The sequence below is a fragment of the Trachinotus anak genome, unplaced genomic scaffold (genome assembly GCF_046630095.1).
Source record: "Trachinotus anak isolate AG129_WGS33_773 ecotype Australia unplaced genomic scaffold, CSIRO_AGI_Tana_v1 ptg000019l, whole genome shotgun sequence".
NCBI lineage: Eukaryota > Metazoa > Chordata > Actinopteri > Carangiformes > Carangidae > Trachinotus > Trachinotus anak.
The window spans coordinates 27,937,580-27,961,578 of record NW_027273870.1 but is presented as its reverse complement, the minus strand read 5'-3'; the positions used below and the strand labels follow the sequence as shown (position 1 = coordinate 27,961,578).

Below are 23,999 nucleotides of genomic sequence, written 5' to 3'. Positions count from 1 at the left end.
TAGAGAGCCTACACAAGCTGCAGGCCTGAGCAATTTCTGCAACTTCTCCTGTATATCTGGTTATACTTCATATTGTGTACTGATTTGATTATTGTTTCTTATATTCTATAGGCCTGTTTGTATTGTATTCAGGGTGTCCTTGAAGAGGAGAGCTCGTTCTCAAAGACCTTCACTGTACAAATAAAGGTTTGAATGAATGAATGAATGAATGAATGAATGAAAGTCTATCCAGGAACACCAGGCAGATCCCATGTGGTGACCCCTGTGTTATTTGGTGTAGGTGGGGACATTTACCAGCGTATTGTAAGGTTTTCTGTCGAGCTCTTACACCTCACTCTTCAATAACTGGTCAACATTCTTTCTTTTTAAAAAAACAAAAAACAACAACGTGTAAGCAGACACACCATGAACTGGTTTCTATGGTGACAGTAGATAAACCAGGACATGCCTCAGTTCACGTTATTTCCGAAGACTGTTTTTGATTGATGAGCCCTGCTTGATGGTGGGCGGAGCTTTAGCCTGGACCTGTTGCTGCACACTTTGCTAACATTGCATGGTGATAAAGATTGTCTGTAACCGCCTGACAGTCATTTCAAGCAGCTGCCAGGTGAATTAAAGTTTGTACTGTGCCAAATTAGAGATTATTAGAGAGCAGCTCCTGTCCTGGATGGAGCGAGTCGGTTTCAGGTGAAGAGCTGGGACGCTTTCAAAGTTGCTCAAAAAAAAAAAAAATCTCCAACTCTGGTCAATATTTACAGAAGAAGGTTAGTGATTAACTGTCCTCGGTTGCACCAGCTGCCCAGAGTCCCAGCAGACACACTGTCCGCTTCACAATGCTGAGCCCTCGGGTCTGGAGAGGTCTGAGTCCCCTGTGCAGAGGAGGCCACTTGACAGCATGGAGACGAGCCCGGAGCCACAGCGCTGCTGCTGCTGCCAGGCTGGACCTCAGCGGGATCTATCCGCCCATTGCCACCCCGTTTACCGCCAAGGAGGACGTGGACTACCGCAGGCTGGAGGAAAACCTGCAGAAGTATGCCAAGATACCATTTAAAGGTCAGACCTGAGACACGGAGGGGAAAAATCAACGAAGAAAACACGAAACCGTGCAAAGGCCAGTGGAGTCTGAAGCTGTTCCTAAAGCAGGGTCAGGGTGCAGGGGTCACTGAGGTTCATCGGTCTTCAGCCAGTCCCCAGTGTTTACTTAGGGACCGGACGGAGAGGACAAACTTCAGCCTGACATAAAAACGCAAAATCATCTGCTGGCGTGTGTGTGTGTGTGTCGCCCTCTGGTGGTTTTCTGTTGCTACTACAGCCACAGTATTTACAGCATACACAGTAGTCAGATACTGGCGTTAGTAGAAGTGGTGCTTTTGTATGATTATTATTACTAATGAGCTGTTTATCTGTTGCTGTTGTTCATATGACTACCACACCTGCTTCTTTTCTATGCTATTAGTCTTTTTACTAATCTGAATGCTGTCGTACTTTTAAACAGAACTGTTCAAATGTTTCAGGCACTAAAAGTAAAGTGAGAATGTTTTCACAAAAAACTCATATTTAGTAATAACCTTCATACAAAGTGTTGTAAACAGAAGCTAAATCAGATCAATTTCCTCCGTGACCAGCCTTTGCTCTCCTCAGTCCACCAGCACTCAGGTCTTTAGTAACGTGGCAGATATTTGTTCCAGGGACCCGGGAGAACCTTCTGGACTGACTCCATGATGCAAAACCACTAATGCATCTGGTCATTAGTTCCTCAGGACGTTCAGACGTAGACGAGCATAAAAAAAATATCTGAGACAAAAAGTGTTTTGTGTTACAGGTCTGGTGGTTCAGGGCTCCAACGGGGAGTATCCATACCTGACGGAGGAGGAGCGGGTGGAGGTGGTGAGGATGGTCAGACGCTCCCTCCTGGCGGACAAACTGCTGATGGCTGGATCAGGCTGTGAATGTAGGGCTGGCTGTGTGTGTGTGCTTTTTTTGTAAGGTCAGGGTTCAACAATAATTATAAAATACGGATAATTATTTGTTGGCTTCATGTTAGCAGTCGAGTTAAAAAATCTGATATTTCAATCAACCTGAATTTAATTATTTCAAAAACTGACACTGTCAAAACAGCTACTGACGCTGAAGTAAAACTCGTTAAGAAAACACATCAAAACATCTGGTTCCACGCTCAACTGTTTGCCCATACTGTCACCAGAGTCCTTTAAACAGATCTCATTCACTGACATGGAATGTCACAATGTTTTAAAATAAAGGCCATCAATAATTATTTGGGGGAAAAAAAACTGAAATTAATTTTATTAGATGAAGTAAAAATGTTTCTGCAGGGCTGTAAATCTTTTCAGACTGAAATCTGAATTTAGAGGATGAAAATAAAAACTTTCAGTTTCTTCTCTCTGCTCAGTTTTGTGTGCAGAAAATGACATGTTTGGATTTTTAGCAAACCTTGATATTGAGCTCATTATAGTGTCGTTAATGTCTCAGGGCTAATAACTGAAGTCAAATGGAGTCTGTAGCAGTTTTATTAGCTGCTCGGTGGTGCAGCACATAATGAGAGAAAAGATGGACATTAACTGGCTCTGTAGCACCTTCACTCCCCTCTTCTTCCTCCATTCACTGCTGAGGTAAAAACCTCTGGGGCTCTTCCTTCCTCAGTTATTTCACAGGTACTTATTCAATAATTATTCAATGGACATGAGGTGTGTGTGTGTGTGTGTGTGTGTGTGTGTGTGTGTGTGTGTGTGTGTGTGTGTGTGTGTGTGTGTGTGTGTGTGTGTGTGTGTGTGTGTGTGTGTGTTAGTAAAGCTGGATCTCCTCCTGTGTCTCTTCAGCCACCAGAGCCACAGTGCAGCTCACGGAGAAGATGGCAGCAGCTGGAGCCAACGCCGTCCTGGTGGTGACTCCCTGCTTTTACAAGGGGAAGATGGACAGCCGTGCCCTCATCCAGCACTTCACAAAGGTACACTGTCAGCGCAAACACAGTCACACACACATTTGTACTTAAATACTTGCGAGGACCCTAATTGACATTTCCTAATCCCTGCACTAATTCTGACCTTAAACGCACAGCATATAACTTCTGCCGCTAGGGGTCTCTCAATCAACACAATAACTAAAGACAGGGTTGGGTGAAGAGATGAAGTAGCGTGGGATCTTGGGAGTTGTTGTCCTCACCATGGTTGATCAGGGGTTTTTACGACACATTTTTAGTAATGTTTCATCACATAAAAAATAAGCAACATGTTTACCTCATTTTTTTTACTCTATCATATTCAAATGTGTTAAAGCAACAGAATAAACATCGAAATCACTGTTTTAAAAACTGTTAAATATGCAGTTAATATTCATTAGAGTGTGCTGCTGTGATTTGTAAATGTTTGGAAGCCACTGATCTAGAATAAAGTTTTTGTATCTGCTGCAGGAGTGTAGCCATAACATTCTTTGGGTTTGAATTTTTCACCCTTACATTAGTAATTATTTGTAATATAATATTGTAAAAATTATTTTATGTGACAACAGTAAAACTTTTAAAAAGTGGATACAGAACAGCTAAATGATACTGTCCTGGAAAAATGTTTGCCCAACAAAAAATCTGTTAAAATTTGAGGGGAAAACCAGAGGCCACGGGGAGAATGATTAAGTCAGTTCACAGTAAAAACATCACTTTTGTTAGAGATGGGAATCAAACCTGGGTCGTGTCTCTGTGTCCCCCTGCAGGTGGCGGACTGCAGTCCAGTGCCGGTGGTCCTGTACAGCGTGCCCGCTAACACTGGGCTGGAGCTGCCGCTGGATGCTGTGGTGCAGCTGTCTCAGCATCCAAACATTGTGGGGCTTAAAGACAGCGGAGGAGATGTAAGAAACACTTCCACCACTTTGTTTTATTTTTCCATGTGATCTGTGAGTCAGCTGATCAGTGCAGTCAGCTGATCAGTGCAGGTGTCACAGAGCTGCAGGTAGAGAAACCTCTGTGTAGCCACACTGATGCTCAGTCAACCTGACTTTATAATTTTGAGTCAGAGATACCAATCATTTCCGACAGTTGTTGAACCTCCCTGACAAACTGCTGGCAACCGGGCGGCAAAGTCACGATTGTTGGCAGTTACATCTAATGAAAAACCAATCAGCTGAAGAGCCACTGTTGAGGAGAGCTGGAGAACACAGCGGAGCATTCAGCAGCTTAACATCCAGATATTTTTCTCAGGAGCTGTTGGAGACCAAAACAGAGCTAAAAGAGAGTGAGCATCGGACCTACATTTGCCAGAAACATGACTCTGAGTGAATGATTTGCTATTTAAACAACGTGGGTGCTGAACGGAAAAATGACAACTGCGTCAGACAGAAACTAGCAGAGACACTTGGCTAGTTTCTGCTTTGCTTTGCACCCCAGGTGTAAGACACAGCCCCACAGCCAGTGTTGTGCTCACAACCTTATCAATCTATTGCAGGTTCGAAGATATTTATCTTGTGTCACCACCACATTAACATTGTGTCAACTAACATTAACAGCTGTTTGATGTTGAAAGTGACTGTTAGCATGTTGAGCTTTAGCATGTTAACATGCTAACATCATTATTAAACATGAAAAATGTGAGCATGTTAATATAAACCATGAAGGTCTTTAAATTTCTGGGCAATCTGTTCAGTCATTGAGGAGACATTTTACTGTGAAAGACCATCATTACCTTTCTGAGAGCCACTCTGCAGCCGGGGCTGAAATTATTCCCCACAGTTAAATTGATTTTTACGATTTAGAGGATTCGTACCATGCAGCCAAGGAGCTGCAGAAAACAGAGTGATGACTAATTGAAGAACCTAAAACTAAAGTGTGTGTAGTTTTGTTCTGCAGGGTTGATTGCATAGTTACTTGATGGGGGTAAAAAAAAAAAAAAAGGCAGTTTGCTCTTGTTGAGTTGGGAAATAACATGTTTGTCCACTTGCTGGGAGACAGAAGTGTGGGTGTAGTTCAAGCACAGACTGGCCCTGCTCAATTTGTAGGCGTGAAGAGGCCAGACACAGAAAACAAGGGGTGATGGTTCAATCTGAGGAAGGCTGACAAACTGCAGAAAGATTATTCAGAACATGGACGGCAAACATACATTTCCCCACATCAGTCGGGTCCTGCTGTTTGGCAGATTACTTCATCAAAAATGTCATAAATTTTTATCATGGACAGAATTGAATCTTGTTTTATTTTGGCCACAGAGGTTCAGGGACAAGAGGACAGGCCTGCAGGTTTAAATTTGTCTCACAGCAGTCTCTCCCTGCACAGTTGGCCCTGATTGTTTTAAAATTGCTTGTAACTGGTTGTGGAAAAGCTTCTTCATTGTCTTGTCCATTTTCACTCCCTTTGTTTCAAGCTACATTCAGATGCATATGAAAGGTTTACATGCAATGTGGTTGTTTGTGACTAAATTGCATCAGATTTGATTTAACGTGTCTCTTGCAGTTAACTGAAAGTCTGCGTGCATGATTAACTACATTATATTGTTGATGTTATAATGTTTACTTTGGGTAATGAGTTGGGTAATTTAGCATATTTAAAAAAAAAAACAAATAGCAGCTTGGAGCTTGTGACACAGAAACAATCCAGTATTTTCAAAGTTTGTGCACAAACTTTATTAGTCCTGTTTCCTGTTTATAACTTGGTTGTGGAAATTAGTTTCACTGTTTGTGTAACATTTAAGTTGCATGAAACTAGTGCAGCTTTTTGAATGTATTTTATAATTTGATATCAGTCATGTCGGTCAAGTCTTCAAAGGTCTGCTACAGCTCTCTGCTGTTTGCAAGGTGCTGGGAACAGTTTGTAGAGGATGGCAACAGGTACTTATGCCTCTGCCGGGGTCAGAGGCATTTTGTTTTTGAGTTGTCCGTCCATCTGTCTGTCTAATTCTCGTGATCGCAATCTCAGCAATGCCTTGAGGGAACCTCTTCAGATTTGTTACAAACATTCACTTGGACTCAAGAATAAACTGATTAGATTTTGGAGGTCAAAGGTCACCGTCACTGTGACCTCACAAAGCATGTTTTTTGTCTCTAGAATGTGATATCTCAAGACCACCTTGAGGGAATTTCTTTAGATTTGGCACAAGCAGATGAACTGATTAGATTTTGGTGGTCAAAGGTCACTGTGACCTCACAAAACGCCCTTTTCACCATAACTCACAAATTCATACACAAATTATGACACAATTTAACTCAACACCTTACATGTAAGGATAAAATTAAGTGATGATATTTCACATCCAAAAGGTCAAAGGTCAACTTCACTGTGACATCATAATGTTCTGCAAAAACACTTCTGGCTGTTATTAAACGCAGTAACTCAGGAAGGAGAGATCGTGACCATATTTCCTGTAACTTGGTTGGTTGGCGGAGGCAAACGACCCCGAGGTGGCGATTCTAGTTATTGTCTGAAACTTACTGAGCACACAGATAGAGGAGAAGTAGATTACCCCCCCATGTATATGAGGCGCTGCAGCTGAGACTCAGTGTGGAGCATTTGCCTGCTCCAGTCTCCTCAATGAGGGTCTGAAGAGTAGGTAGATGCTTTTCACTGTGAAACAGTAAAAAATACAGCATGTTCTGTACTAAAGCAGAAGTATAATGGAGAATAAAATGGAAACGATAGAATAGAGCAAAATTGTACTTAAGTAAATGTACTTTTCATCACTGAAAATCAGAGATGGTGGTGTGCTCCTTTAAAAGCAGCTGTTCTGAGACTCAGGTTGCTGAGCTTGTTAGAAGATCAAACAGCTGCAAAACCCTCAGATTTTCTCAGCTGCTTTGGAAATAAACGTTATGAAGCCGTGGCGAGCAGGTTCCATGTGTTTCTATTTTGGGCATTGAGGACTTTGTAGCAGTTTGATGGCTGTGTTTTTATTTTCTCTGCACAGCAACGAGATACTGTGACGCTGATGATCGATAGAGTGACAGCAGCCAGATCCAAAATGTGTCGGACTGGAAATTTGTGAATAAATCAATATAGTGCTGTTTACTAAAGGTAAAAAAAACAAGCTATATGATCATACTCAGACTCAGCTGGCATGTTCAGTCATGTCACAGGTTCAAATCCTGCTCGGGACAGTTGTCCTCCACCAGTCTTTCCTAATTGCCTCCAATCTGAGACATAGATGTTTCAAAAAGACTCTGCTCATCTGCAGAGCCTTTAATGTTCTTGTCCTGTAGTTAAGATATTTGCCACGTTAATGATCCTCTGCTCAGGGATCATTAAAGTTTCATCTCCTCTAATCTGACTCGTCTCGGCTTCGCTGTCACTATTGTTTGTAGCTACAGCTCACACCTGAAAAACAGACATGAGCACTTAAATGTGACAAAATAAGACATAAACTAACGCAGCTGATTTATTCAGTCACTTGTCACAAAAGGAATACAGTTGATTAAGAAGACAACCTTAATGAATTTAAAGATATTTCCTCCACGTTCTGTGTGTTCTGTCAAACTAACAGTTTATTCTGATGTTTTCACCTTCAGTATATAACAGCTTTAAGATTCTAGTTTTTATAGACACACAAAGTTTTATGTTTTAAAAAGAAAAGAAAAACACAACAGTGTGCATGAATCATTAAATAAGTATAATTGCTGGTTTAAAGCAATTAAGTGTACCCACCAGCTGTGGAGCTCTGTGGAGAGCTACAACTGAAGCCCTGTTTTATCAGCCTGTATTTATAGACATTTTGCAGAATGAGCTATTAGCACTTCCTGTTTCTGAGAAACCCAGGGATGCAAGTTGTGGAGTCATGAGAAACATCTGTTTTTTTTAATGATTTGTGTTTGGAACCCTGAAAATAATATAGTGGATAGAGTGAGTCATGCTGAATATACGTAATCTCCATCAGAAGATATATTTGTGGTTTTAAGAACAAAAAACCCATCAGTGTAGTTTTACATCTCCTCTTAGGCTTCTCTCTGGAGCTCTAGTAACAACAGGTCAGTGAGCCAATCAGAAGAGAGGATCTTAGCCTCTCTTTTGATTGGCTGACTGTTTTCTGAGTATTTGAATAAAAATATAGCAGCTTTCAGAGAAACCAAATCCTGCAAGGTTGGATGGTGGGCCCAAGTGGGCTGGACTTGAGCATGTTAGCATGCTGATGTTAGCACTGGTGTCAAAGCACCACCTGGAGACTCTTATTTTCACCTTTTTCAGATTTCTTTTTAACCCATGTGGTAAAGTATGGGTGGGGGTTACAGTGTAGTGGGATCAATGTTTTAAATTATAAAGTACAATAAAACGATCGGCCTTCCACAGTCGAGGGCAATTTTTCTCCCTCAGAGAAAGTGATTTCATGTAGTTTAGGGTTTGTTTCCCCATGATCTTGAATTGCACACTTCAGGCTAATGACAATAATGAGACTAAAAAAAATAAAAGCTAATGAGTGTTTTTCTGTCACCAGGGCAGACTGTAGTCTTGCTGCGATGTTATTTTCCCCACTGGGGAGCTGTATCTAAATAGCCAGAGTGCTCGAGCTTTAAGGAGACCAGCAGGAGCTCCTATAACCTGATTGACTGACTGATCAATTACAGTCCTGCGTGTTTGAAATGACTGATATGGGGAAACTGATTGACACCCGGCGGTTAAAAATAGACCCTCCCCTGTTAACGGTGATGGAGGCTGAAACCGGAGGCTGCAGGTTTTCCCTGTGGAGTTTTCAGATTCATGTGCAGAGCGGCCGTGGAGTCGTCTTCTGCTGCCTTTGAACATTTCAGATTTATTTGGATTCACTGCTTCATATCTGAAATGACAAAAGAGAATTAAAAGATGCAAAACAAAATAAGGAGCTTATAAATTATTCATGAGCTTTTCCCATCCTCCTCCCTCCCCCTCTTTTGAAGTTGATTCCTCTATTTTATCTCACATGGGACTTGTCTGTTTTCCTCTCTTCTTCTCTCGCCTTCTTCTTCTTTCATTTGGGATGTTGAACGATTCCCTCCTCCAAAACCTCCACCATGTAAAGAGTCGGTGCTCATCTCAATTTGAGCGATTTGTTTACCTTGTGAGATGTTGGGTTTGTCATCGTCTCTTGTGACAGCCTCCCCAGGGATTAAAATGCTGCACCAGAAATTAGTCCTGACAGCAGGGAGGAGTGATGACAATGAAACGGTCCTGATTTTTTACCTTCTCTCTCTCTCTGTGTCTCTGGCTCTTTGTACCCATTCCTCAGATCACACGGATTGGCCTGATTGTTCACAAAACCAAAACACAGGATTTCCAGGTGTTGGCGGGCTCTGCAGGGTTTCTCATGGCCGCCTATTGTGTGGGTAAGAAACCTAAAACAGGACTAACAGTGTTGTTGTTCCTCACAGGGAGCGGTCGCCAGTGCACCCCCCAGGCTGCCGTCTCTGCGACTGTTTCTTTCATCCAAAAACCAAAGTGAAGAAGTTGACTTTCTTTCATGTCTGGTCCCCACTGCACAATTACAAGTGTAAAGAAGCATAATTTAGTGATGTCTTTACTGTGTTTTGGCCGTACACAGGGAACCGATGGCTATCAGACCTTTTTCCACCCATAAACCCTTGTAATCTGGGGTCACTTCCTGTTGTTGTTTTAGATTTCACTCATACTACAGATAAACCAAGCAGCGCCCTGAAGGAACTGTATGTCACTATCTAATGAAAAACTGCAAAACTTCATCATCCTGACATTGAATTCCACAGGATACATATAAACAGGTCCAATGTACACACGCTTCACATGTCAACCGTATTATAACTTTTTTTTTCTTTTAGATTAATTTCCTAACTCTCAGATCCTACGGCTTAATTTCATTTCACTTAAAAAAAAAAAAAAACAATTAGCAAAAGCATGTTAATTACTCGTTATATGAAATTAGTTAACTTTAAGTAATTAGCAGAAGTTATTTTATTTTGTCTGAATTTGAAAGTTAGGAGATTTTAGACTTCTGTAATTAAAAGCATTGGATTCATGAGTTACTGTTTGTGGTTGGCAAATTAAACTAAAAGACCAAAAACTATAAGCAGATATTGTCCTCGGTGAAGGGTGATGTGAATTTGCTTATGCTTCACAGTTCCACTCTTGCTGATGGATGAAGAGTTTTGGAAACAGTCTCTGCTCTCAAATTTATCGCCACAACAAGAAAGAAACTGTCACAGAAACCTGAAGACAAAGAACATTGAAGTTTAAAAACAACAATATATCACATTTCTGCCCAGTTTTTTTCAGCCTGAACATTTTGTATTTTTATCACCATCACTTTAGAGTTTTCTCAACCTGTGGAGCATCGGTGATCCTTCATTTGAAGTTTTAGTAAATCATAAAGCATCAGCAGCTTCACAGCAGCGTTATGAAGAGATTTCCTCTGCCTTCTTGGCATGTCGCTCACGTACCGTGGACTGTGAGCTTGGATTAGATAACACGTTAGGGGATAGGCATCAATATGACGCTCAGGAAACTAATGAGTCATGTTCTCCCACTGCCGGCACTGTCAAACACACACACACACACACACACACACACACACACACACACACACACACACACACACACACACACACACACACACACACACACACACACACACACTATAGTTGACAGGACACGTGTTGAAATAATTCCTCTTACTCTAAACTCAACCATCACAGGTAAATGCCTAAACCAAACCTGAACCTACACCTAACCACGTCTTAGCCCTCAAACGGCCCTTTGAAGATGTGAAGACCAGCCAGAATGTCCAAACACACACACACACACACACACACACACACACACACACACACACACACACACACACACGCGCGCACACAGAGACTCTCACAGCTCTCTGATTTTTGCTCCTTGACATATTCACATCTCCATACCTGAAATATGGGAGTAATTGGCTGAGAGAGAGTGTTGATGTGTGTGTGTGTGTCTGTGTGTGTGTGTCTGTGAGTGACTGACACAGCTAATGCAGAGCAAGGTAATGCTGAGTGATTGATGTGATAATGTGTCCATGCTGTGAGTGTGTGTGGAAGTTTTGATGTCCAAATTCACGCTCTTAACACCTGCCCCATGATGCCGACGGGCCGAGGGCGGACCCTCTGCCTGTCACTCAAATCATCATATTCATCATATTGTGACAGTGTTTGATGGATACTGTGTCTTTAAAGGGGCTATTTGTAAGTTTTGCTATTGCACATACATGTATATTGGCATATGACAGATGCATCATATACATAACAGCATTTTCTAAACTCTTAAATGTTGTTGTGAGTGTGGACTTCGAAGATCGATCAGTCCAAAGTCTTCAAAAGAACTTATCACTGAAAATTAGTCCACATATTTTCATTTGTGCGTTCATGTCACTAGGCTCTTGCATGGAAACCTCAGCTTTTCTTGCACTTTTCCTGGACATGTTCAGCCGAACTTAGCCTCCCTCTGTCTCAGTTGAGCCTTATAGCGTCTCTGTTCACAGCGAGGAGGCGGGGCTGCTCGTCTGTCAGCCAGCAGTGTTAGGTAAGCTGCTGTCAGCCGTGTGATCAGTGTCAGCAGGCCACAGAAACACAAATCAGACAGAATTCACCCATCAGCCTACGGCTCGTCTATCCACAACAACAACAACTCCAAGGCCACGGACGGAGGCTGCCGCATCTCTGCTTTTCTCCCCCACCAGACATACAATGAGATGTCACACTGAAAGGCCATGAGATCTTGTTGCCTGGGAAAATGTCTGTGTATCTGTAAATAAAAAACATACATCTGCCTACTGAGCTGTCAGGAAAGAAAAAGAACAGCTTCTATCTCAGAAGTGCTGTGTGCTGACAATAAATGATCTGTGTTCACAAGTGAGATGTAGAGCCAGGAGTGTGATGGATGGCTTTATTTAAGAGGAATATTCAATATGTTCAGCTTAAAATCAGTAAACACACCTCAGTCCTTCCCGTTGTGTTTTATCTTTGGTTGTTTGAAGACTGAATTCTGCACCAAAAGATCCAGCTGAAGGATTACATGGAAATTCACCAACCTCTTGGGCAACTCAAGTGCTTCTTGCACTTTGCTGTAATGCATGCTAATGTTTTAGCACACAGTGCATGATTGATGGATGGAACATTTAAGATTCTAAACATACTGTTAGCTGAGTTGAGTTACCGCTCACGGTACGCTGGCCAAACGTGATCTCTCAGTCCACCTTCCTCAACCTTCTTACAACCAAAAAGCTGCACCGGGTTTATCTGCAGAAATCTGAACTTCAATACCCACAAATCCTGCAAACAGGATTTCTGTACCTTTATGGACTGAACAAACTGGTTTGATTCTCTTGAGGATTAAAGATTTGTTGTCATTTGATAGCAAATTTTCGTACCTAGGGAGTAAATGAGTAAATATCATCAGCATCAGTGAGCCAATAAGCATGCAGCATGCTTCGCCCATGATCTAAGAATGCTGGTGATTAGTTGTTTATTTACACAAAGCTATTTGAGTGTGTAAAGAGACTGAGTTTAAAAGTAAAAGAAAAATTTGCGCCATAGTGTGTACTGTAATTTTCTGTTTCTCAAACTGGATTTGATAAAATTGGTATCGAAAAAAGTTTAATTAGGAATCAATATCAAAGTCAGTGAATCAGTGTCAGTACTGATATTGAATATTGATTGATGTTATGCTATTGCTACGTAGCCAGCATTAGCATTAACAGCTGTTTACTTACCAGGCTAAAAGAAACGTTGCATCAAACTTAATTCCTATACTCACCAAGAGCTGTCTCCAGTGGTGGAAAGCAACACTCTTGTTTTATGCCCATTTCTATCCCTTCTTTTCTCCTCCTGACGTTAGCATGCTAACCAGCCAGCCCCAGCCTGATCCGACCTTCTCATTACTTTCCGATACCGAGTCACTGTAGCGTCCAATCTGCCAATAGAGATAGAAAAAATTCAGCTCCATTTCCCAATAGATTTAGGCAACTTCTTTTTGTGGTTAACAACATTAAATTTGTTTGTCTTGAGCTTTTTTACGTTTCTGTTTTTTCTCTGTCCCTTTTCATTTAAACAAATGATATTACGAGCAAAGATAGTTTAAGTTCAAGAGTGTATGTCATAACGAGACAGAAAAGGAAAGTGGAAAAATATATAATGTTTCAGTCTGTTCAGTCTGCTCTGATTCTTGAGCTCTCTCTGGTCTGCGGTGTGTGTTTCTAGGTGCAGTTGGCGGCGTGTGTGCGCTAGCTAACGTGCTGGGCCAGGAGGTGTGTGAGTTGGAGCGTCTGTGTGTGTCCGGTCGCTGGGAGGAGGCCAGAGTCCTGCAGCAGCGCCTCATCGAGCCCAACGCTGCTGTGAGTACCATCTGCTGCTCAGCGGACACTTTTATCCACCGCTCAGACACACAAGCCTCCACAAACAGCAACAGACTGAGGCGCTCGTGGCTCTCTGAGGCGTCTGAGAGGAAATAATTTCACTGATTGGCCGAGGACACAAACCGCACTTTGTCTTGGCAAAGGACTAATGAAACCTTTGAGCTGAAAATGAGTGAAAAAAAAAAAACTTTTCTCATGTACTGTAGTGTACTTTTAAATGGCCTCTTTGCCATTGAGGTTTGAATGGTGAAGGATTGTGGTTCATCAGTTGTATTTGTAGGTAATTTGTAGTTAAACTCAACAGATGATGTAACATTTATCCTCTCAGAAATGTTTCTGTAAAGTCCTGTCTGCTCAGAAACCAGCCAATCTCCCTCTATTCTCTCGTGTGTCATTTTTACAACAGGGGCCATCCATGACGAATAAAGTGAAAATTTAAAGTAAAAATTAATTTAAAAGTTAATTTAAAACTGTAAATATCTTCTAGGATCAATTCTTTTTTATATTAGAAGTCCCATATTGTGTAAAGACTGATTTCTTTTTTGATTATAAAGCAGGTCTAGGTTCTATATTATATTGTATTCAGAAGCTGAGCCTTAAAATGAGCCGTCAATAGGCTCTGAGCCTCTCTTCTGATTGGCTGACTGACCTGTTGTTACCAGAGCTCCAGAGAGAAGCCTGAGAGAGGAGATGTAAAACTACACTGAGATGGTTTTTGGTTCTTAAAACCACAAATATATCTTCTGATGGAGATCAACACTTCAGATAAGAGAAGTGTAAAATATGGGACCTTAAAGTTGAGTTTTGACTAATTTAATTAAGTTGTATTCACGTATACATGGATACGTGAATACAAAATTACAAGGCCACATTTCAAAAATTACATTTCTGCTGTGACAATGGGAGCAGGTGGTTCAAACTTGATGCTGTAAATTGTGAAACTGTTTTCTTCAGCATAAATACTGTGTTTTGGTGTCAAGCCCTGAGTTAACTTTTATAGTAACACCACTGAAACAGACGGTGTTTGCACTTAACGACAACACAGAGTTAAATATCAGAGTTGTGTGCTCAGAGCCAGAGAGTGAGATGTGTGAGAAAACGGAGCTGAATAATTTGCCTCAGGCTACAAACGTGTCTGTTAAAGTATGTTAAATGTCACCGCCCTGACAGCATCAGTGCACCACCACACAACCACCTCCACATGCTGCATCATAAGAATCCTGCTTCGCTCTGGCGTCAGGTGACACGTGGTCCAGATGCAGCTCAGCAGCCAGATGTCAATCACTACACACTGACCCCGTCTGATTTTAAGCATTGTTATCGATAAAGCGTTGAAACCACACTGCAGTTCCTGTTGGAGGTGGGGTTGGGCGGCGGTGTATGGAGACTGATTTGAGCTCTGTGTTGCTAGGTGACCAGGAAGTTGGGAGTCCCCGCCCTCAAGCAGGCGATGGAGTGGTTTGGTTTCCACGGCGGCGCCTGTCGATCGCCTCTGCAGCCGCTCACAGAGGCTGAAACCCAGCAGCTGAGGCGGGACTTCTCCTCCAATGGCTGGCTGTGAGGTGTGTGTGTGTGTGTGTGTGTGTGTGTGTGTTTTTTCACTTTACCTGGAAACCTTAAGCTGTTCAGTCCTCAGATCTGTTCATGTGATGAAGGGGCATATAGCAAGATAATAAATCTGCTGCTGCCTCTCAGCTCCCCATAAACATGTACAAATAACATTAATTTAAAGATGAAAAAGATTCATTAAAATTTTGAATTAAAAGAATTTATTTAAAATCATGTATATCTGCGATTGTGTCACAGAAAAAGCCTGAATCACAACTTTAAACAAATTTTAAAAACCCGTGGAGGACCAACTGTAATTTAGATCCTTGATTAACAAAAAAAGCAACTAAACCTTTCACACTGTGGTGACAACACATCCAGAGCTCGTGTTAGACATAAAAAAAACACAATAACCAACTGTTGTTATACGTGGAATTAGAAAAAAAATTGCAGTGATTTTCTGTGTCATTGTTAATGAAAGTTTTTATTCATTCTTCTGTTTACGGGAAAAAATCACTGTTAATCCATCAAGCTGAAGCATGAACATCCAGTGTTGTGTGAAATATTAGGAACAAAACTATATTGACTTGTTTTGACAATAAAATCACATTCAACTTAAGTAGTATTTATTTCCCTTTGTTTTAACTGAAGAAATCAGGTCAGCTTTTCTCTGTTCTCTCTGACTCTGTCCAGCACTGTAGACAGGAGAAGTTTAAAAAGGTGAAATGTCTGTGCAGGTGAACAGATCTGTGTTGGATCAGGGAATCACAGTCCAGGAACTGAGACAGCAAAAGGAAAGTACTTCAGAATAGAATACTCATCAATAATTCCCAAACTTTTCCAATTCATGGCCAAAAATGTTGGCGATCAACATCCAACATTTGTTAAGGGTCATTTGTTGATTCACCATCTGTCTCTTGACTCTTTTTCCGTTGAGTTCTTCCTGTTGTTAACTAGTTCTCCATTTTGATGCCATGTGTGTCATCTTTAATAGTGCAGATGGCAAACAAGTATACGATGTGGTCCAGCTGGTGTCAACATAAAAGTTCCTATCATTGGCTAATCACAGTAATTGGGTTTCCATCACAGTTTTGTGCAAAGAAGCCTTTTTTTTTTTTAATTGGACAAAACACAGTTACGAATGATCTGTGATTCCATTGAGGGATGTTCAGCTAATTAAGCAGGGTTTTCTCCTCTTGTGGTATCGTTAGTTAAACATGATGATGGATTTTCAGCCTGTCCCAACTTTTAAAAAACATGTTGCTGGCAAATTAAGAATATATTTTTCATAAAACAATACAATTTCAGCAATTTAACATTTAATATGTTGTCTTAATTAAATGTGGGTTTACATGATTTGCAGATCATCGCATTCTGTTGTTATTTACATTTTTCACAGTGTCTCAACTTTTTTGGAAACAGGGTTGTATTTTTATTCATTAATCTTTTTAAATAATTGCTTTTCTTCGCCGCAGTTGCACTGTTTTGCAAATGATTTGTCGCCCCACTTGTAAGTCCCACCAGTGGGCCCCAGTCCACAGGTTGGAAACCACAGTTTTAATAGTAACAGCTACCTTCACCTACAATAAGTGGGAGTGTTTTGGTGTGTGTTAGCTAGAAGTTTTAGCGGTCCCATTATTCACTCTGTTACTATTCTCTTCATAATAAACAGTGAACGAGGGCGGCACGGTGGCACAGTGGTTAGCACTGTCACTGTTCTGGGTTCGAACCCAGCCCAGGGCCTTTCTGTGTCAGGATTGTAGCCTGGTTCCTCTCAGGTGGTCCAGCTTCCTCCCACAGTCCAGAGACCTGCAGGTGAGGTTAATTGGCTTCTCTGAATTGCCCATTGTCAGCTGGGATTGGCCCCCAGCAGCCCCACTCTCACCCCCACCTGCGACCCTCAAAGGATAAGTAGTGTAGCTGACGGGTGGATAAATGCTCAGTCGTTCACTCTGCAGGGAACAGTACAATGGGACTTCAGGCACTGATCAATGCACATATTTTAAAGTTGCACTGCTGGATGGAAGGTGCCATGGACCCTGGCTTTTTGTTGCATTGTGGGAAATGTATAAATTCTCCACATGTGGTACCAATAAAATGCCGGAGGAAAGGTCACTGTTTTGATGTGAAAAAGTTAAAAGCCGAAATTACCGCAGTAATTAAAGCCAAGTGACGCAGGTAGCCATGGCGATGAGCGCCTGGAGCAGTTTCTTTGCTTTTATCAAACCATGACTCCAATTAGCACCTTGTTAGCAGGAGATATTTTCAAAAATACTTAATGGATCATAAAGAAAGGAGGCACTGTGTTTTCCTCCTGTGCCAGTGGAGGATGAGGACGCAGCGCGGGAGGCTCCTGAGGGACGCCAGACCCAGCTGTAGGCGAATCACTGCTGATAGGTCTGTTTTTCAAAGGTTTTCAGGGACAATTCCAGACTGAAATTATTCACCGTTAATGTTCCAAGAGTGAAGATATTTTAAAATCTGTGTTTGAGCACAGACTCAGGACGCTTGAACTTGTTAAATAATACAAGTATTGGCTGCATTCAGGACCAAAGCTACAACTGAGGACACTGAGGTCATGTCCTCTGTATTCTGGGAAATGTGGAAGTTTTTGTTGACATTGGAGGATAATATTCAGTGGCTTCATGCATGTCAGTTTCTATGGTGTGTCCAGTCTGACAACCCTGTGTTTTTTGTGGTGTGGCTGTCACCCACACATTCGTACTTAAATACTAGACGTCCGCTAGACCGCTAGACGTCTCTTAATCAAAACAATATCAAAAGACGCCGTTGGGTGACGTTATGAAATAGCGTGAGATTGTGGCAGTTGTTGTCTTCACCACCATTGCCATCAGCTTCTCCTGGTTTGGATCGTTTCAGTGTCAGAACTAAACGTTAAAAAATCAGCAATTTGCGGACGCTCTTCAGCGGACAAAGGACAACTCTGAGTGGCTGGGAGATAACATCCAATATGATTTCTCCAGGTTTGAGAATTAATGGAAACATTTGGGATAATGTAAGAACACAACTCAACAAAACAGCTGCTATAGGCTAATGTGGCTAAATGCAGTTTTATGTGATGGAAGGGGGTGAGCTGGTCGAGCAAAGTCGCATTTGCAGGAAGAGAAAGTTTAACATGAAGAGAGGAGATTTGGTTTATAGATACCTATGTACCATGAGGCAGTGGAGGAATTAAATCTGTGTGATTAAAGCTACAATCATTTATTTCCTCCTATCTCGGCTTCATATCAAGAACCTTAGCATTCGGAACCTTAGCATTCAGAACGTTAGCATACAGAACGTTAGCATTCATTTGCGTCCTTGTTTTGTGTTCACCTGATGAATTAGGTCCAGTATTCACTCACCTTTAAGGTCTGTTTTTGGCGTCATCGTCTCCTGGGGAAAATATCAGGCTCTTCAGCTGCTGAGCCGAGTCTCTAATGTTGTTTGTCGCCACGGGGGCTCCATCAGAGCCGTTCTGTGGAGCTGCCTGCTGCTACTAGAAAAGACAATGACGACAACTTTGACTCACTAAATGTACCAAAGAGCCCATCCAATGAGCTGAAAGAGACCACAAAGCTCAGTTGAGCTGCAGAGTAGGGGGAAGGGGGGTAAAGGCGACAGTGTGCTTCCTGCGAAGTGCTTGTTGACTTGTCAGTGTCACTTCTCCCCTTTTGATGATGTCAATGCTTTTTAAGTGTCAGTTACCAGCAATCTGACAATAACAGGAACTTCATGACTGCCAAACAACACTTTGTATGAGCAGGTTTGTCTCAAGTCTTCCGGCCTTAATCCTCCTAACCAAACAGCCTCTTTCGCCAACAACACAAGCACTGGAACCTTTGTTAATATAAAAAACACTTAGCAGAGCTTCAGCAATATAAATTCCACCCAAACATTTAGAAAAAAAAAAAAATGAAAGCTCTTTTCAAAAGCTCTGTTAACAACTTCACTTTTTAATAGATCAGGACTGTGGGATGAGGCTGTGAACTTTTCTAGTTTGAAAGGCATTCTCATCTCAAGTTCACACGCATTCATCCATTTGGGGACTGTTACAACGGCGCCATTCAGAAGGCATTAACTCTGTGCGACAGTGAAAACGCCTACGAACCTTTTCCTCGTGTTAAGCCACCTGTTCAAGGATTTCTTACAGTGCGGGGTGAATTCTAATTATTCACTTGCCTGTAAAGCCTCTTTCCAAGGGCAGTGACTGTGCTTCAGATTTTTGCCAAAGAATTAAATAAAGAAAGTCTCTAATAGGATTTTTTTTCCTTTAAATACCCATGTCATTCCTGTGTCTCAGGATGTTAAACTTTTCATTCCTTTCAGGGACAGAGAGGGAGGAGAAATTTTTGACATTGTTTAAGTGTCCGAATTCATATTCTAGATTTTTATTCTCATAGTTTGTATTAAACTAAATCCTCTGGAAGCTCAGTCAATATAATTTCAGTAATCTAATGGTTCTTTGAAAAGAGGATCATTTTATTTTTGTTTCTCAAAAAAAAAAAATCTTTTCACCACATTTCTTCATCTTTGTGAGTCGTAGTTTCTTAAAACGGCCACATGGAGGCGACAGCCCCCGCCGGGCTGCTCCTGCCCTGCCTGTGTCAAGGGCGTCCCTTTGATCTCAATTAGAGGATCTTGGACCCACTGGGGGGGAGGGAGGGGGTGAGGGATGCCAACACTCCCGGTGGGCACACAGGGCCGGGGGGAGGGACGGCCTGTGTCTCACTCCTGCTTCTGGGGTGAGTGAGTGGCGAGTCAGCAAAAGCTGCCCTCAGCACTGCAGCGTCACAGGGAGGAGGGTGAGGATCAAATCAAACACACACACACACACACCTCGCTGTCTGTACCCTCTGCACTTCATCATCCCTCCACACCTGACAGTTTGTCGTTTGTCTCCTCCTCCTCTCCTTCCCTCCATCATCTCTCTCGGCTCTCCCTCTCCCCTCCCTCCTCCCTCCCTCCTCCCTCTGCATCCCAGCCCTTCAGGCGATGTTGTGACCTCTCTGTGTAGTGTACCATGTAATGCCCAGTCCCTCTTTCCCTCTTTCTCCTCTCTCTCCCGTTCTGGCGGCGCCCCAGATTAAAACCAAGCTTAAAAGATTCCCAGATTCCTCAACCCTCCCCCTCTTTTTTTGCCTCTCTCCTCCCCCATGCTCCCTTCTTTCCTTCCCCGTGGTTAGCTGCTGCTGCCTGACTCCCTCTGTCTGGGAGTATGTCCACACATCTGGCTGAATTTGAAATTTCATCGCTGGCTCTGCGTTGCTGTCTCCCACACATCTGGAAACACCAGCCTCATTAATATGTATGAGAAAAACTCAGAAGCATTTGGAAAAACCTGCTCAGACCGAGCTGAGGACTTTGGCTGTAAACTTTGTGTCTATATTCTCACGTTAGTGCATCAGCTGCTGTGCAATTGTTTCTGTTAAATTACTGCTGTTGCCTCCCTGACCTACAAAATAAAATACAAATACCTACATTAATTATTGTGTTTTGTTATATCCAGGTTCTTTAAACTTTTCTAAATTATTACCAAACCCAAGCCGGCTCCGACCAAGAAACCACATTGGGCAGAGAAATAATTAATATTTGTATTTTCCCAAAGCCTAATATATCTTATTCCTCTGTACCACGGAGCGCCATCGTTTCCAAAAACTATCAAAAGATTATTTTGACTCCAATGTCCTCCTGCCCTGAATCCTCGCTACAGCACCAAATGTGAATTCATCCACTGCTGAAAATACGTAACATAAAGTAACGTACTGAAAACTACAGTGCTCAACTGTTTTAAGAAATTAACTGGGCTTTTTTTTGTACTTGTGAACTTTTAAAAAAAAATGTTTGTCTATAGTAGGAATGTGAAGATATTTCATTATTTTACTGCTTAGATGCTGCAGGGTTGATGAGGATATTTGTCTAATCAACCTCCAAACAGCTGTTCCAGATTCAGCAAGCTTTGTTTTGTCCTATTTTTTTACTGTCTCTGTTTGATCCAGATCACCTCTCTGTTGTCCCCTTTCCCTGAACCACGCAGGGGCGAGAGAGGGAAGTAAGGAAGGGAAGCATGAGAGGGTAGATGACAGAGAAACCTTCTGTACAAGATGGAAGGAGATCAAAGATGATGCAGCCTGAGTCAGAGAGTGGATCTGACTGAGGAGTGATGGTGGATGTGGGAGATAAAAAGTAGAAAGGGAAAAAAAACAGAAACATATATTAGATGGACTGTGTGTAGCATTTCTGGGCCCATTAACAGACCAGCTGTAGAGAACATAATGTCTTGCACAGATCATGCAAAGGTCTTGCAAAGTCATAACCGTTCAGTTTGCACAGCAGGATTTCAGACTTGATGGAGCTGGACAGCTGGATGCCGGTCCAATCAGGGAGCTACAGAGAGCTACCAGGAGCAGTGAGCGAGACAACCTGATTAACAACTAGTTAAAATGGGTGTTGCAGATCTAAAATTAAGCATAATTGAGCAGCTACATGACCTATTTCTCGCCTCAAATGGAGACGTGCTCAGCAGAGAAACAAAAAGATGGTTCAGAACCTTCAAACGACCACGATTCACAATTACAAACAATAATTTTCCTCTTTAAGTAGCAACGGCAGAAATTGTTTAACGTTTCAAAAAACATTCAAGGAATAATTTGTTCAGTATTAAATACTTAACATTGTCCATAAAAACACCACAGCAGCACATTGCTAATCAGTTTTTGCTGTGTTACAAACACAACAGAGCTGATCACACTTACAGCTCCAAAGCTCCATTGAAAGTAGTGTCTTTAGTGATTTGTTGGCAATGTGAGGAGCATTTGCAGTCTGAGTGAGTGGTTTACACTTGATAGATGTGCAGCGTGTGTTCAGCACGTAGCAACACTCCAACTCCAGAACAATTGTTATGTGTGGAAATTGCATTTTAAAGATGGAGGTTATTTTTAGCCACACTAGCAGCGTGACTCTGGGGATGTTAATTTCTCTCTGTCAGTTGGTCAGTCCACCACTTAAGCATCTGAATTATTGGATGGTTTGTTTAGAAATGTTGTAAACACATTCATGGTGCCCAGAGGGTCTACATCCAGAGGTCTCTGTTTCTGTCCGTCAAGGAAAACAACGCAACATCTGAGTTTTCAAACTAAAACGCAGTCAGCAGCGTTTCACAAAGTTTCTGTTTTAGGGGCTCGACAACTCTGGAGTAGTGTGGACACCAGGTGTAAACCAGGTGTAGTGTGGATGTAGCTTTAGTTGCTGGTTTAGTTGCAGGTCCTGGTTGTACTCAGTTCTTGAACTGTTTGTCTGAAAAAGGTCGTAACACCTCAGGGACTTAAAGGTTCGCTGGAGAACAGGCCACAAGTTAAATTTAGATCCATCAGGTAAAGTTCCCGAAAAGGTTCCTGGAAAACTTGCTGTGGTTGAAAAAAAGGGTCACGTCTTCATTCCAGAGTCACCAAAGTTAAAAAATCACGTGGGGACAGATGCCCTGCAGAGGGGCCAGTTTAACACCCACCGTCGCCCCGATGGAGCAGAATTCAAAGCAGCCACAACACACGCCGGACCTTAAATCTACTGGCGACCTCCACGTTTGCTGTTACCATCACAGTCTCCACCCACACTGCAGCCTGAGGCAGGACGCTGACATTCAAACACCTTTGAGCTGAAGAACAAAAAGTCATTTCAACACGTATCACAGAATAACTGCTGGAATCTGCTCAGCACTGCAGATGGTTGAGAAGTTTCTGAGCATCAAAATGTAGATTTTTTTTTTCCTCGAAGGGCCTCAAAATGTTGAATATGTAGATCATGTCTTCACATCCCTCGGTACACTGCCTCCCTCCCCCCTCTCCCTTCCTCAGGTCTGTTAGCTGAGCTCCAGCGTTACTCCTCCTCTCCAATATTTACTCCATCCCTCTTGTTCCTCTTTTGATCTGCTCCCGCTCTTCTCCTCCTCCTTTTTTTTTTTTTGCCTGAAGCACCTGCAGCAAGACGGCGGTGGCATGTTGAAATGTTAAAATATAACCATAAAATGAATGTGTCCTGGTCTTAAAAATCAAGATGTGCTGTGATGACTAGCCCGAGGGAACGCTATAATAAAGACTTGACTTAATAATGTAGGAAACGAAATGAACATGCGGATCAGAGTCTGACTGTTCTGAATGTTGAGGCTTTTTAATCAAAATCAAATAGATGCTTAAGTCACGATTATTCTCCTTTCTCCAACATAATGTGTTTATACCCACAACTGTTGTGAACCATTGATGTGAGATTAAGTCTGTGTGTGAAACAGTTCACTCTGTGGAGGGAACGGCACAATCCATAACAATTCCAGAGACAATTCAGGACATTTTTTTTCATCCATCAATCACCTAAAATTGCCCTTTTTATCTCTATATGTGTAAAGACATTTCTGTCACTGACCATTGACTGTATTCATGCATTGTGAGATAATTTGAGTCCCGTACAGAAGGTGTAATGAGAAGCAGTAATTATCACTGGATACTGCCTTTACAGGGAAGCAAACATGGTACTCAGTGCTTTATTTGTGCTTCCGTATAGTGAAAAATGAAAGATTTTTTTGCACAGTTTAGATGCGATACTGCTTTTGGAAGAATATCGTTGTAGTATAGTTGTATTATTTTCACTATAAAAATTAATTAAGTCTATAAAATGTAGGAAAAATTACCGTCACAAGTTCCCAGATCAGAGGCGGGAGGAGGGTCTAACCCAGAGCAGCTCATAAAAAAAAAAAAAGTGAACGTGCACTAATTTATATTTCAGGACTGTGAACTTAGTTCAGAATTCAACATTGTGAACTATGAACCTGAACTAGTTAATTTTAATCTGTATGAGCTGAACTTTGAGCTGGCTCTTGTGAGGTGTGAACTTGCACAACACTGTCTGCACCTCGCTGCATTTGCACTCACATAATTAGACGGTGTTTTTCTTTTTCTGTCTGCACTTACAGCCTGACACAGATAGGAAATGCACGAACAGAGAGAGAGAGAAGGGGTGTAACATGCAACAACAATCCACAGCCACAATTCAAACAGGAACGTTTCGGGTACATAGTGCAGTAAAGTGTCTTAACTACTGAGCCACAGACACTCTAGAAATGTTTTTTTTTTCAATTTTTAAAATCCCAAAAAA

At 41.9% G+C, this 23,999-nt stretch overlaps 1 protein-coding gene across 1 annotated transcript; it reads left to right on the top strand.

Annotated features, from left to right (window-relative positions):
* The first annotated feature begins 497 nt into the window (after positions 1 to 497).
* Positions 498 to 15,474, top strand: hoga1 (4-hydroxy-2-oxoglutarate aldolase 1). Its single transcript, XM_071503605.1, has 7 exons — positions 498 to 1,053; positions 1,823 to 1,951; positions 2,838 to 2,965; positions 3,724 to 3,858; positions 9,186 to 9,282; positions 13,153 to 13,286; positions 14,719 to 15,474. The coding sequence occupies exons 1-7, from the start codon at positions 834 to 836 to the stop codon at positions 14,866 to 14,868; spliced, it is 993 nt and encodes a 330-aa protein (XP_071359706.1). The 5' UTR covers positions 498 to 833; the 3' UTR covers positions 14,869 to 15,474.
* The last annotated feature ends 8,525 nt before the right edge of the window (positions 15,475 to 23,999 follow it).

What these genes read in the sequence shown, in the direction of transcription:
- hoga1 (XM_071503605.1), top strand. Translation starts at nt 834, where the DNA reads ATGCTGAGCCCTCGGGTCTGGAGAGGTCTGAGTCCCCTGTGCAGAGGA. An exon ending in GGCTGGATCAGGCTGTGAAT is followed by an intron (nt 1,952 to 2,837) that starts GTAGGGCTGGCT and finishes GTGTCTCTTCAG; the next exon opens with CCACCAGAGCCACAGTGCAG. An exon ending in TTAAAGACAGCGGAGGAGAT is followed by an intron (nt 3,859 to 9,185) that starts GTAAGAAACACT and finishes CCCATTCCTCAG; the next exon opens with ATCACACGGATTGGCCTGAT.